The sequence below is a fragment of the Cariama cristata genome, unplaced genomic scaffold, assembly GCF_000690535.1.
Source record: "Cariama cristata isolate BGI_N322 unplaced genomic scaffold, ASM69053v1 scaffold16618, whole genome shotgun sequence".
Lineage (NCBI taxonomy): Eukaryota > Metazoa > Chordata > Aves > Cariamiformes > Cariamidae > Cariama > Cariama cristata.
In genome coordinates this window covers 32,142-46,582 of record NW_009629533.1, presented here as the reverse complement: position 1 = coordinate 46,582, position 14,441 = coordinate 32,142, and the positions used below count along the sequence as shown (strand labels likewise).

The 14,441-nt window shown below is 37.6% G+C and overlaps 1 protein-coding gene across 1 annotated transcript in view; it reads left to right on the top strand.

Moving 5' to 3' along the window:
* Nucleotides 1–248: 248 nt before the first annotated feature.
* The window catches only part of MAN1B1 (mannosidase, alpha, class 1B, member 1), a 17,111-nt gene continuing 2,918 nt past the window's right edge, over nucleotides 249–14,441 (top strand). Inside the window, exons 1-10 of the mRNA XM_009705200.1 lie at nucleotides 249–362; nucleotides 1,415–1,523; nucleotides 2,191–2,327; nucleotides 3,397–3,557; nucleotides 5,300–5,409; nucleotides 6,686–6,871; nucleotides 9,065–9,213; nucleotides 9,866–10,054; nucleotides 11,055–11,245; nucleotides 12,660–12,780. Of these exons, the coding sequence (XP_009703502.1) occupies nucleotides 249–362; nucleotides 1,415–1,523; nucleotides 2,191–2,327; nucleotides 3,397–3,557; nucleotides 5,300–5,409; nucleotides 6,686–6,871; nucleotides 9,065–9,213; nucleotides 9,866–10,054; nucleotides 11,055–11,245; nucleotides 12,660–12,780 (1,467 nt within the window). The remainder of the gene's footprint in view (nucleotides 363–1,414; nucleotides 1,524–2,190; nucleotides 2,328–3,396; nucleotides 3,558–5,299; nucleotides 5,410–6,685; nucleotides 6,872–9,064; nucleotides 9,214–9,865; nucleotides 10,055–11,054; nucleotides 11,246–12,659; nucleotides 12,781–14,441) is intronic.

The window sequence follows — 14,441 nt, the reverse complement described above, 5'->3', positions numbered from 1 at the left end:
GGAAATGTGGGGATAGGGTACAAGATATTTCACCCTTCCTTTTATCCTTATTCTTTGTCAGAAAAAAAAAGTGGAATGATGGTGAATGCCCTCATGTATTCTTGTGCCTCATTCCTCCCCATCCCAAGACCCACAGTCAATGCCTGTTTTCCCATCCTACCCTGAGGAAACACAGGGCTGCTGAGTTTCAAGCATCCTTCTGCAACTGGAAGATGATGATACGGTTTGCCATGCAGGTAGAGCCGAAGATGGAGGAGTGGGATCATCATCTTGTGGTGTTTGTAGGGAAGGGTGTACAGGATTACTGTACTGTCAGCAGTGTGTGTGGAAAACAGGAAATGTGTGCTGTGGGGCTTGGCAAGGTGAGCACGTTGACAGTTCTTCACTGAAACGTTTGCAGCCTCTGGTTGTTATTAAGAGGTTGAGGACTATGGGAAGTGCTGTGGAGCATAGAGTGATTTGGAGGAAACTGCAGGCTGTTCCAAAGTATAGCATTGGCACTGAAGCACCCTTGCTGTATGGAAAAAACAATAATTAGAAGCAAAATGCTGCTCTGGTGAATTTTGACAGGACTGTTAGAAAACTAACAAAATGGTAATTTAGCAGTTAAACATTAACTCCAACTGCTTTCTCTCTAAATGGAGGAAACCTCTCGTAGGCTAATGTAACATTTGCTGACTGACTTTTAGTGATTTTGTTGTATATACTTCAGTTTTAAAAACACATTTTTGCCCAGGACTAAACTTGTAAACATGGTGGTTTTGTCTTGTTAGTTGTTCTGTTGGTTTACTTAATTTTCATGTTGCTGCAGGTTGGTGACTGTACTTGTGGTGGCAGGACCTGTTCTGTGTGACGGTTCCACATATGTTTGTCAGAGGCAGGATGCCTGGCTTTTCTTGTCCTATGACTGTGCTTACCTTATTTTGAGCTTTTCTTCTTTGCTGCAGTAACACTTTTAGTTTTCCTACCACTTTCTTCTGTTTCTTGTTTTGCATGTGTGTTCTGCAGCACCTCCCCAGGCAGAAGGGAGGAAAGAGGCTTTTGGCTTATTTCCTAGTTGGCATCTGGGCAGATGTGCAGGTCAGCCAGCAAAGGTTGTGATGAAAGTCAGCATGCCGTAGGTGATGCTTGCTGGCAATCTTGGCACTTAACATCCTCTGAGGTTCTCGCAGCAAGTGACTCTGATGTTTTTCTGAGCCTGCTGTACCATATGCTACCATGTTATATTTCTGTTTTCTCTGTCATCAAAGAAAATAAGCAATGGATGCCTGCAGTTGGAAACAGAGGGTAAAATTAAACCTACTCAGTTTTGTGTTTCTTGCTCTGAATGAACCGGTAAGAGTTTATTTTTCACTGAGTAGACTCTTAACGTTGTGCTAAATATTATTCCTCTTACATATTTTCTCTCCTAAAGAAATGGAAGCAGCTGTCGCGACTACAGCGAAGCGTAATTCTCTTCCTGTTTGCCTTCTTGGCAGTTTGTGGAGTCATTTCATACACAAGCATTGGGGAACCGTGGAAAAGTATGTGTTCTATATAGCTCAGAATTACTGGAATGTGGTGTTATATTTAAAAGACTGCTGTAGTTCTTATAAGTAGCGTTAATTTTTCTGACAATGACTGGGTGTATCCATTAAAGTACAGTTCTGAGTTGATTTTATGTGACATGTTTCAATGACTTGTTTCTGCTTAATCAGAAATATTTTTCATATGCCTTTTCATTATTTATCTTGACTAGAGCAATGTTTTGTTTTAGTTGATTAAGATTTGGAGGCTGTGAGTGGTTTTTTTATTAGGTTTGTATGTAGATATTGGTAACCCAAACCTAGACAGTAGAATACGATAATCCTCTCTTGGTTTTGATTGTCCTTCAGATTAGAAATTCTAATCTTTTCTACAATACGAAGGCACATTTACATTTAATACTATCTTACTGCCTGTTTTGAGAAGCTAAAATAATAGCAATTAAAAAAAAGCACGTACCTTTTAGCAGCCTCCTTGTATATTAGGGAGAGTGTTAATACCAAAGGACACTTTGTATCTAACAATTAGTGTGTGTTTATCAATGTTTTTGTGAATGGAAACACTTTTTGGAGGTGTAGCTAGTATGGGAATGCAGCAAACTGTTACAAATTTCTATCTGGAGCCTGAACTGTTGATTCCTTGTGCTGAGCAGTTTTATGTGTCTAGGTCTAACAAACAAATCATTGGATGATCTGAGAACAGAACCAGAAATTCCTGGATTAAAGCTGGCAAATCCAGCCGTTCTGCCAGCACCCCAGAAAGCAGACATCAACCTTGGAGACTACCCAGAGCTTTCACCGCAGGTATTGTGAGAAGAAATGAGTTTTATAAAGCTACCAGAGAGTTTGTGAAAGTTGCAAATAGTGCTTGATTCCAACAGTTGTTGAGGAGAAGGGAGTTGTCACCTGTAATAAGAGTCTGCTCTGGGTGGAGTGCTCCCCTCTCAGGAAGGGCTTTGGTATAGTATTTCCTGGCTTTATCTTTTTTATTTAAGTGTTCAGTATAGAATTTCTTAACCACTGATATACCTAGGAGTGCCAGGACTTTAGGTCACAGTGACTTCTTACCTGAGGCCTCACTTTCCTGCTATGATTAATTGGTTTGGACTTGGAGTGCTCTGGAGGTCAGTCTTGCTGTTTTGAGGAGCCTAAAGAGAGTCATGGCTGAATATGAAACGTAGGATACAGTCAGCCTGGCGCTGAGTTGGAATAGCTTTTCTGGTAGCTTGAAAAATAGCAGCAAACTCAACAGATGTTAGTAGGTTTTGAAGGGTTACATTTGTGGGGGATGTGAGGGCAAAGAAACATGAACTGACTGTGGATTAGTGAAGTAAAGCAATACTGCTTACTGTGTTGCTCTTCATGTATTTACCTCATGAATTTTGGTATTTCCAGTTAATGCGAGATTTTATATTAAATCTTTCCCTTATCATGCACAAATGTACATGTATTACTGTGTAGTAATTCTTGGTATTATCTAACACTGGCATTGTATAAGCTTTTTGGTTTTCTGCGTGCCTTTTGCTAATTCTAGTAAAAAATTCCTGTGCCTAGTAAAATGGAATCAAATATCTTTACAATCCTTTGGCAATGCCTTGTGTTAAATTAATATTTGATCGCAGTAGAGGTAGTTTAAAAGTAATTTATCAGTGTAAACTTAAGAACTGGATAATTTTACCAAAAGTTTAAAACAAACAAAAACCCAAGGTCTTTAGGATACCTTCCATTCAGGGCGGAACTTGCATGCTGATACGATATCAAAATAAGATTTATCTGAAATTACGTTTAACACTGGAATGCTGTTGATTAATGGTTTGAATTTTTGCTATCTCTGCAACATACTAAGCACATTTTTTTTTCTTTATTTTCTCAGAAGCCGCCAAAACCGCCTCATGTTCGGCGTGGTCCTTCTAATCTTCAGATCAAGCCACCACGGAGGGATGTGAGGCTGAAGACCCGACATGATACCATCAGGGTTGTAGAAGAGCCGCTCCAGGCTGATAAAGAAGAGAAAACGGAGAAATCCATTATCAGGTAGAAAAGTTTCCAGCAAGTTACAGTGCTTCCTGCCTTGTCCCTGCCAAGATCCATTGAATGTTGGAGTGCAAATTGTAAGGGCTTTTTGTTGTCTCTGTCTGAGGTTCATTTCTTTCTTTGCATATATTTGTGTTCAGTTCTGACCTGACAGCTGTCAATGTTGCTGGGCTGATTTATTTGATTTTGATGAATGTGCAGCTTTTCTGTTTTTACTATTTGCATCATAGAACTGCAGAGGATTTGGAACCCTACAAGGCTGTCTGTATTTCTAATGCACTTAGATACTCTTAATGCTCAGGAGAATTCTCAGTGTCTGTATGTTTCCACTGTTTGTTTTGTAGTGAATATTAAGGTACCAGGATCAATACAATAATAGTCTCACAAGTGTCTTTGTCCTGGGCCAGACTTGGAAAATTATACCAATATCAGCGTTAGTTAGGGGTGTGATGCCACTAAACACAGTAAGCCCAAGTTGAACTGGCAGAAGCCACAGATGTGTGCGTAGTAGCGTGCATGTAACTGTACAAGATATGCTTACTCCTTTCTTACAAAAGATTAATCATATGGTTCAAAGACCCCTTATACAAATATAGTAGTATCTTTTACAGGGAGTCTATGCTGTTATGATTCTATTTATACTAAGTTATTCCCTAAGATATTATTGATTGAAATTTTTTGATTTGGGAATAACTGAAAGGATGTAACTTGGATATAGAAAGGACTACTACAAGTTCAGCAGAGGTTCTTAAGACGTGGAACAATAGGCTTGGGGTTTTTTTATATGTTTATATCCTTTTCAGCACTGGCACAGCTGAGCTGATCATAGCATCAGAACTGTGCCTGCATCAGCATTTTGGTATTAAGTGAAATCTCTCGGAATGACTTGAAGTGTTTTATTCCTGTGCTTATGCTATAACTCATAGAGGTAAATGGATGATAACAGGAAAACTTAGGAGAGCAATGAAAGCATACTGAAGACTAGTTAAAAATTTAAAGAATGAAAGTAAGAAATGGAAGTATGGGATTTATGTAAGTTATAAGACATGTTGACTGTAAACAATATAAACTTTAAAGGTCCTGTAAGCCTGGTTCCCTTAGGAGTCATATCATGAACTCTAAGGCAACATATCTATGTATTGAACAGCATGGTTGAGATTGTTTGATCTTGATATGAACTTGACTTGACTTGAAGTCCATTCTGAAAGACTTCTTCAGGAGATTGTTAATAAAAACCTGTAAAAACCGATTTATGCATCTGTGGTGGTAGGGAAGGCTTGTGAACCCTTTGTAGTAAAGCAAGTACTTCAAGTGGCTAGTCCTTTGCACTTATTCATGATTTTTTGATCATCTTTTGTGTGGTACTATTTAGTGTTGGTGGTTCCTATGATCATTTCAGAACTGGTAGATAACAAAATACTTCTAATGCATCATTCTCAGGTGTTTTAATTCTTTTTAGAAGTTCTTCATTAAATTCCATTGCCAAGATACTTAATGAAATTCCAAGAACCTGTAAGACACATTTCTTAATCCAGTAAAATTTCTCTGGTGCAAATTTCTTTCTTTGAACAGGGAAAAAAAAATGTAGTGGACAACATAGTTATTTTGATCCTTGATACAAAATCCAGCTCCTGGTTTATCAAAGTATTGTGAGAAAAAGGAAACACAGAGATAAGTCTCATTCATTTGCATGACTTTCTGTGATCAAATTAAGTCTTAATTACAGTCCCTTGTATTTGCAGCTGGAGAGGAGCAGTGATAGAACCTGACCAAAGCACTGAGCCTCCGTCTAGTAAAATAAAGGAACCAGAAAAACCTTCATCTGTGGAAGCTGAAGACCAGAAGGAACCAGGTAAATAGTACAGTTAATGATACCTTTATTTCTCTTCACTGTTATGGTTGAAGTTGTTCAATTCCTCCACACATACATCTTATTTATTTTAATTAAAGGAAACAAAAAGTGTAGGAAAAATCATCTACCTAGAACATCCAAGCCTTTCAGTGTCCTTATTCCACCATGACAGCCTTCAGAATTTGAAAATAAATTTTGGTGACAAATCTTTGAAATACAGCCTCTGGGAGGAGGCAGACTTCCCATCTTTTCTCCAGGAAGGGATAGGCTAAAGAGAGCGGGCTTGAAAGGGACAGCTTCCTTTTTCAGCAGTGGTTTTCCTTTTATTCAGCAGATACAGGGAAAGTGACTTCTTTCCTGAATTAGACTGAACTATTTTTAAGACTCACCAGAAAGCTGTAGAAGTTGTTTTTGCAGTTGCTGTATCTTTGTGGAGTAAAGAACCTGTTGTTCTGCTTTCTGGGTTCATATGAGGCACTTCTGATGATAAATGTGGCATATTACAATGTGGTGCATTTGGCTTTTGCTAGCTTAATATATATGGGGTTAGTTATGCTCCTTGCTGTTTCGCTCTCTAGAAATCTTTGTTTATAATTTTGCAAAATTTCAACTAATGAGCTTGAACTTTTTCATGTTGAATGTGTAACATAAACTCAACTTTATGGCAAATTGCGAGCAAAAATTTCAGTAAAACTATGGAAAAAGACATGGCTTTGCCCAAGGTGGAAAATGTAAATTTTCTTCCTTTTTTGTACTAAATGAAAAGTTCAAGAGAAATAATTTTGTGTAACTGATTTTAAATTTAGCAGAAAACAATGAATAAGACAGGGAAGATGAATTAAAAATGGTATGTGATAAATTAGCCGAGGATTGTATTCTTAAACATATGTATTCAGCAGCTGAACTACAGTTGATTTAAGCAATCTTAATTCTGGTGTTTCCTGACTTTCAGGCCTTTGAGCTTTAGTGATACTCGTCTAACAATTGTGCATGTAATTATTTTAATGTTTTATTTGCAAAAGTGACTTTTTTTTTTTTGCCAGGGAGAGATCTCTGTTTCCACCTGACTGAATTGTTGACCAGAAACACTGACTGGTTTTTCTGCAGAGGAAAGGCTGTACTGAAAAGAATAATCTGAGGATGTTTTTTTCCATTACACTGATCATTTAGTTTGGAAGAAAGTTTATTTTCGGTAGAATGCAGCAAAATGGTGTTTGATATAGCTGCATAACTCCCCTGCAGAAGTCTTGAGCAAGGTGCTGTTTTCCTTTTGCAGTGCCCATAAACGAACGTCAGATGGCTGTGATAGAAGCATTCCGCCATGCCTGGAAAGGATACAAGGATTTTGCCTGGGGCCATGATGAGCTGAAGCCTTTGTCCAAGTCCTATAGCGAGTGGTTTGGACTTGGGCTTACCTTAATTGATGCCTTGGATACCATGTGGATTTTAGGCTTAAAAGAAGGTGGTTTTTTTTCCTCCTCTGTTTTTTCCCTGTAAAATAATTCCTTATTTTCTATTCAGGCAGTACATGTTCAGAGTTCTTTGAGGGGAACATTTGTGACATGTGGCCAGCAAGTTTAGTTTTCCTGTGAGGTTAAATACATATATACATACATACACACACACACACACAATGTATAAAAATAAATGCTAAAAAAACTCCTCAACTATCTTAAAGGACACCATTTTTCTTTGAACAGAATTTTGAGTCAGAAAAAAGTATTCTGCTGTTACGTGTAACCATGGATATATCTGCTAGAAACTGAGGAATGTATTAATAAACCTCATGACTTTTGTTTCTCTATTAAAACCCTAGTGCTATCTTTATGCCACTATACAGCAACTGTAGACTTTCTATCCCTCAGTCTTGGGTAGTTAGCCTGTAAGCTCCTAGCTTGTCTTTTATCACACCTAATATCAATATTTCGTATCTGGATTTAAGAGTGTTGTTTCTGTAAGGAATCAATGGATGAAGAAGGAGAGTGTTCAATACCTCCTTTCTGAACTGCTCTGCTGTCTGTATTTTTTCACAGTTATTCTGGAAGTGACTATGTTAGAAAACTTTCAAACAGATTTTTAAAACTAAGCTGAAAATTCTGCAATTCTGTTGCAGAAAACTTGCTTAATCAGTATTTAAGAGGCAGATTTTTTTGTTGTTTGATTGTTTTTTGCGGTGCAGGGGTTTTTTTAGTGGTATTTAAAATTTTCTGGAACTCAATCTATTTAACCTTGGTAGATAGCCACCTTTGTAAACTTTTATCAGGCACTTTTTTATGTCAAGATAGGAAGAACAGAGCTGCTAGTAAGGCGACAATAAACAGTCAGTCTTTCATGGTTCTGTCTCTTCTACCTTTGAAGTTTGTGTAAAATATTAAATGAAACAAAAACTCCGTATCATGTGTCTGCCGCTCTAGGCCTGAGCAGGCTATCTTGAAGTTTCATCAAGTTGACAGTGTGCTGCTTTTTTTTCATAAAAAATTAATTGTGAACTGCATAGAGCTTTTAAAATAAATTATTAGTAATTTAGATGTGTTGAAAACGGGTTCTTGGTGAAGGCTTCTGCATATTTTATAGCAGTTCTTTTGCTGATTGCCTTAGCTCCTGGGGTTTCTTCTGAATAACAAATGCCATATAAATGGAAGTTCTGTTTGAGGTTGCCAGTCTTTCTTATAAGCTGATGGATGCTAATGCTTCTGTGAAAGAGGACCTTACCTTTTCTGTTGTACTGCTAGATAGTGCTAACATCTGACAGCAGAGATTTTTCTGTGGTTCTTCTCAGTCTACCCAACATCCAGTATTTTACCTAACATCCAAGACGTTTTTTTCTCATCAGGACACAGAGGCATCCTTTTGCTTTAGAGTTTATCTCCTGTGGAATACCTTCCATTTCTGGGAAACTGATTGTTCTTCTGCGCCTGCTCACAAGTAGAAGTTTCTGGAAGGTGTGAGATAGCTCACGCCTCAAACTGTGCTAACTCACATGCACCATGGAGTTAGACCCTGTGCAAAAGCAATCATTGAGTGATGCTGCTGCTAAGCTGACTGTTGAATCTAAAATACCTTTTTTTTACATTCCTTTTTGAATTAGTAGTGTGATAAAAAATCATTTTTGTTTCTGGAGGAAAAACTTGCAGACTGTTGGGATTTTATGGGTTAAATGCTGAAGTAGGAGGCAGACTCCCCTGGACATTGTTAAACTAAAGGCATTAATGGCTGTTAATTGAAAATGTTATCTGTTACCTTGGTAGATAACAGCTTTAGTTTAAAAATATTTGATTAAAAAGTTCAGAAGGCTCTTGTGGAAGTGTAACTAATTGTCTGACAAGTCAAGTGGATGAACTTAAAAGATCTCAATTTCTGGACTATTTTAATAAAGAATTCCTCAATTATTTTTTTTTTTAGACTATTAAGAACTTTTTATTTTGCTGGGTATTTCTGTCTGTATGCATCTGTGGTGTATGCTGAATAAGAATTAAGCCAATAGTAGTCAAACTTCTCCCAGCATGTGCTCTTCATTTTAGTTTTCCACCTAAAATTATGATCTCTGTAGACAGATATAAGTAACTGTCATGGATATATGGACTACCAATGTCTCTAGTCTAGTTGTTGGAACATGCCAGAAGTTCATAACTGAAGTACTGTTTATACTTTGCAGAGTTTGAAGAAGCAAGAAAATGGGTAGCAAACGATTTAGTATTTGATAAAAATGTGGACGTGAACCTCTTTGAGAGCACTATTCGTATCCTGGGGGGCTTGCTGAGCACCTACCATCTCTCTGGAGATAGCCTCTTCCTGGAAAAAGCTGTGAGTGACTAGTCTTACAAATTGAAACTGGATTATGTATTCCATAATGGACAAAGTTGAGGGAGGAGTCACCAGAAAGTTAAAAGTTTTGTATTTTGTATTAAAGTTTTAACAGTTTTGTATTTAAAGTGGTGGGAAAGGGATTTACCGTTAATCTCTTAAGCCTGTGCTTCTTTTTGTGCCCTGGATCACCTCAGAGCCTTGCTGTGTTTTATCACCTATTCTTATATGCCTGCTCTTATGTTGATGAAGAGCTGACCATAATAAAGTTCATGAAACAAAAGAGGAAATAAATGGTTGGCAAAGAGTAATAGTTGTCTTTTGTTGCCCTTTCTGTGTGTCTTAACAGCATCAGCCACCTCTTTAGATTAGCTAGATGCAGTCAATGACTTCAGAATTACATCACATTGCATAGGGATTGCAGACTCAAATGAGGCGTGCAATACCAGGAACAATGTAGAAACTCTGTAGTCGTTACTATGAATAAATCGATGACCCTTTTGAATTCTTGGCTTCCTTGCTGCATCTAAAACTAAGCTGCTATTCTCTCTTTTTCTGTCTGCTTGATGAAAGAAAATCTAAAGTGGGGTGTGTATATATTTATTTTTTGGTTTGTTTGTTGTTTTGTCCTGTGCTCTTGGGTTTTCTTTAGAAAGACATTGGGAACAGGCTTATGCCAGCATTCAAGACCCCCTCCAAGATACCATATTCTGATGTCAACATTGGCCGGGGCACTGCGCATCCGCCTCGTTGGACATCTGACAGCACTGTGGCAGAGGTGACCAGTATTCAGCTGGAGTTTAGGGAGCTCTCTCGTCTCACTGGAGATGAGAAATTCCAGGTATGGAAGAATCAGTCAATATTTTTTTTCTTTTTTCCCCTCCTCTCTACAGCTCTCTCACTGACTCTCCTTCAATACACATGGTCTCTGTAGTCTCTAAGTGACATTAAATGAGTTATGAAACTCTAGATGGGGGAAGGAAAAGACACAAAGTAATCCCAATTATTTTCTTAAATACCAAAAGTAGTAGTGGAGGTGAATAATTATTTTCTCCCTCAGAAACAGGTTTTGATTTAAACAAAAACAAGAAACCAAACCCAAACAGCGAAACCAAAACAAACACCACCCCCACCCTCCCTCAACCCCCCTAGTTTTTATCCTTGATGTTTTTGTTTGGCATGAGGTTGTCAGATTTTGAAAAAATAGTCCCTCCCTAAACAGGGGACTGTGAAACTGTGCCTTGCTTAATGTTGTTAGAATTCTGTGTGCAGTTTCTTGATGCCATTATCTAAATGCAAAGAACAAAACCTTGGTGTTGCCATCCAGGGAACAAAAATGTGACTCACTAGATAAGGGTCTGACAGCAGGTTGCAGTATAAGGAAAAGTTAGTTGAAATGAAAATAATGACAGAGAAAAGAATATTTTCCACTCTTTTTGTTTGGTGATGTTGTTTTATTGTTTTAAACTGTATCTGCAGCTCAAGTTTTGAAGAGTGCAGTTACTTAAAGAAGTTTTAGCTGTTGCATGATTCATGTAGTTGTTATTTTAGCTGGACTTCTACTTTGCAAATACGTCTAAGTCAGATCATAGTGAAGCGGGCTTACTTGAAGGAAAGGAAATAGTTATTTCATAGTACTTAAATGTACCCAGAACATCATGTTTTGAAAGTCAGAAAGTTTGACATCATGTATTTAATATATTGCACAAGCTGAACTTGATGTCCCTGATGCTAATTTGAGGAAGAATAGGTAAAGATTTGTTAGCGGCCTGAAGTTACTAGCCACAGTTTTGTGTGTCATTGATACCTGTAATTTATGTTTGCTGTTTTCTTTCTTTTAGAAAGCTGTAGATGAGGTGATGAAGCATGTTCACACCCTCTCAGGGAAAAATGATGGACTAGTGCCTATGTTCATAAACACCAATAGTGGGCAGTTCACTCACTTGGGTGTCTATACTCTGGGAGCCAGAGCTGACAGCTACTATGAGTATTTACTCAAGCAATGGATTCAGGGTGGGAAAAAAGAAAATGAGTAAGTTCTTTCCATTTCTTATATTGGTATGAGAATTATATGAGCTGTAAAACTTTCTGTTGTAGTTTGCTTAAAGAAAAATAATGTGCGTGCCCAACAGTCTACTGAAAATATCACTGTTTTTAAAAGCAATCTAAGCAAGCAAGAGGGACCTGTAGTAACTGCATGTAAAAACAGCATGAAAGTTAGGCTTAGTCTCAAAACTTCTCCTCCTCAGAAAACTTTTCTTCCTCAGCACATGAGATGTGAGGAGTGTTACAGACAGGAGAAGAGAATTAAGTCTTTGCAGTAAATATGGAGCATAATTAGACACTTCTGAAATACTGACGGTAGTTCATTTTACCAGTGATGTCTGTGTTTTCTCTGGGTTTGTTACAGAAAGGAGAATCCTACAAGATGATTGAGGTGGGAAATTTAATCCATAAGAAATAATTTTTCTTAAAAAGAAGAGGAGACTGAAGTTTGATGTTTGTGTAAACTTTGCTTTAGGTCTCTTATCCAGTGCAGATAAGAGAAACATAAGTCGAAGAGAATGTTTGCAAGGAGCAGAGGAATTAGAGATGTGGAAAATAATGTTTCTTCCAAAACAAGACAAAAAATCCAAGCGGTTTTTGTCTGCTTATAAGCTAATTATGTTGGACTTACTCATGTTAAGGGCTTTAATGTATACAGAGTGACAATGTGCCTGTCTGAGGCATTTCTTTATATCAGAGCAGGTGCATCTCTACAAAGAAAGTTTGCATCACTGCTTTTTCGAAGCTATACCTTGCTGTAAACAGAGAACTGTTGTCTTTGGGACCATGTTTGTGTAAGCCTCAAAATGGAATTATTCAACAGGGTTTTTTCCACATAAAAGTACTTTGAAACAAGGGAAATTCCAATTAAATGCTGTGAAACAATGTTTCATAATGAGAGTGGTCAAACATTGGAAAAGATTGCTCAAAGTCATTGAATCTCCATCTTTGGGCGGAGATACTAAAAAATTGCTTGGATAAGCCCTCAGGCAACCTGATCTAATTGAATCTGCTTCAGAGCAGAGGGTTGAAGTAGATACCTCCAAGAGGTCCTTACCAGGCTAGATTTTCTGTGACTTCAACTACTGTACTTCTAAAGATTCCTGAAATAAAATCTCGTTACTGCCTAGGAACAAACCTGGGGAGTGTGTTTTCTTTATTACTTAAATGTAGGGTTTACTTGAAAAATAAACCAAATATTGCTACATGGTAGCAGTAACTAATTAACGTCCACTTGATGGTGACTGAGGGTTTTTTTTGTCATGTTTTCACATTTGGCTAAATATTGTTCTTTAGACTAAAATAATGGTCTCCAAAAGGATTGTGCTGAGCATCAGCTATGATTAAATGTGTTCTGACTGCATGTATGTGAGACAACTGGGAATGATTTTAATTCACAGACTCTTGGAAGACTATATGAGAGCCATAGAAGGAGTAAAAAAGCATCTTCTTCAGCAATCACAACCCAAGAAGCTTACTTTTGTAGGAGAGCTTGCTCATGGCCATTTCAGTGCCAAGATGGTAAGAACTACAACTGCACTTAGAAAAAACAACAACAAAAGAAAACAGAAAACCCACCATCACTAAAAAAAAAAATAATCAACATATGGACAGGCAAATGCAAAGTTTCCATGCTGTCTTTCCCCCTTCCCCCCTCCAAGGAAAAAAAAACAACAAACCAACCAAAAAAATAATAAAAAAAAAAAAAGGCCAAAACTATATATAGCCAGTGTGATGGCAGTACTGAGTAACTGGTTTGTAGATAGCAGTCACCTGGGCAAACCAGGGACCTTCTCTTTAAGTTACTGTAGTAAATCTATTTATGTACCTGTCAGACTGAACATTTTGGTGCTGGAGTCAAACTTTCTTTCTCTTTTTTTCTGTTTTGGTCATAAAATTCTGGTTTCTGAAACTGTTGAGGCAGTACCTAATTTTATGTATTATTTCATTTCCATAATTCAAAAATATTTGTGGACACTTGCACACCTGGCTTTTCAGATTTACCTTCAAAAGAAGCAGGTGATCTAATATTGTGTTACTGGGTCAAAAAAAAAAAACCCTGATAATTTTGGAGAGTTCTGTCCGTTCATGACATTTGTTTCTTTTCTTACGTGTAGGGTTATTGAGTAAAACAGTATGCTGTTTGCGGTAGGGAAAATTGATTAATCTTAACTCCCTGCTCTTAATGTGTGCATCCGTACTCTTTAAAATGCATTTTAAGATCTTTCAGTTAAAGATCTCATGCAAGTGCAGGTATTGTATGTGTGGGTGGCTTTTTTTTTTTTTCATATGAGTGATGTATTATCAATGTATGTGTAGCCTTGCACATACTTTTTCAATACCTGACGTGAGCTTTAGTGCATTCTTTGACTTGTTCGGATTCTTGATGTAGTGTTTTTGAGATGTTCAGTTCTGTTTTTCAGCATGTGCTTCTTGCATCTGAATTTCCCAAAAGCTCTCCAAATCTGCTGGTTTTGGGTAGAGAGGGCTCCCCCATCACAAGATAGGACAGAATTGAATTCAGACAGATAAATTTGGCTTAGGTTTCCACATGTGTAGGTACATTTGCTTCTGTTCCAGGGAGTCAGAGTCTTGGTATTTAATTAATTGTTATTAGGTGAAAGGCTTGACAGCTGTCTTACCTTGGCCAACTGGAAAAGTGGGGGATATTTGTCTCCTATGTTTATGCTGACCTTCACCACCCTCAACCATTTTGTTTAGGACTGGACAAAGCTTTTAAAGGTCCATACAGGTGCTGCTTGTGCACCAGAGTGTTTTTACTATGTTCTTGGGTGATGAGACCTGTGCTTTCATTCTGGATGGTAAGAATTACTTGAAATTCCATGTGTGCCATTAATCTGTAATTCTTACATTCACAGTATCAGTGGTGGATTAGCCCCTGAAGGAGGACAATCAATCTTGCATTGCAAATTGAATTTTGCTGGAGATGAGTTTTGGGCATCTTATACAATCTGTTTTCTGATGTGTTCTCCAACTGACTTTGACTATTGAGCTTTCTTGGAAAGTTAACTAAATTAATTCTGATTGTTTACAAATGTTGCACAGTTCTTGAAGTAATACCACTCCTCTTGTCCTTTGAACAAATTATTTGCTATAGCAAGTAAAAGCTAAGAAAGAAATGTCCCTGCAGTCCTTTCATTGCTGCTGCTTTGCCTTGGGAA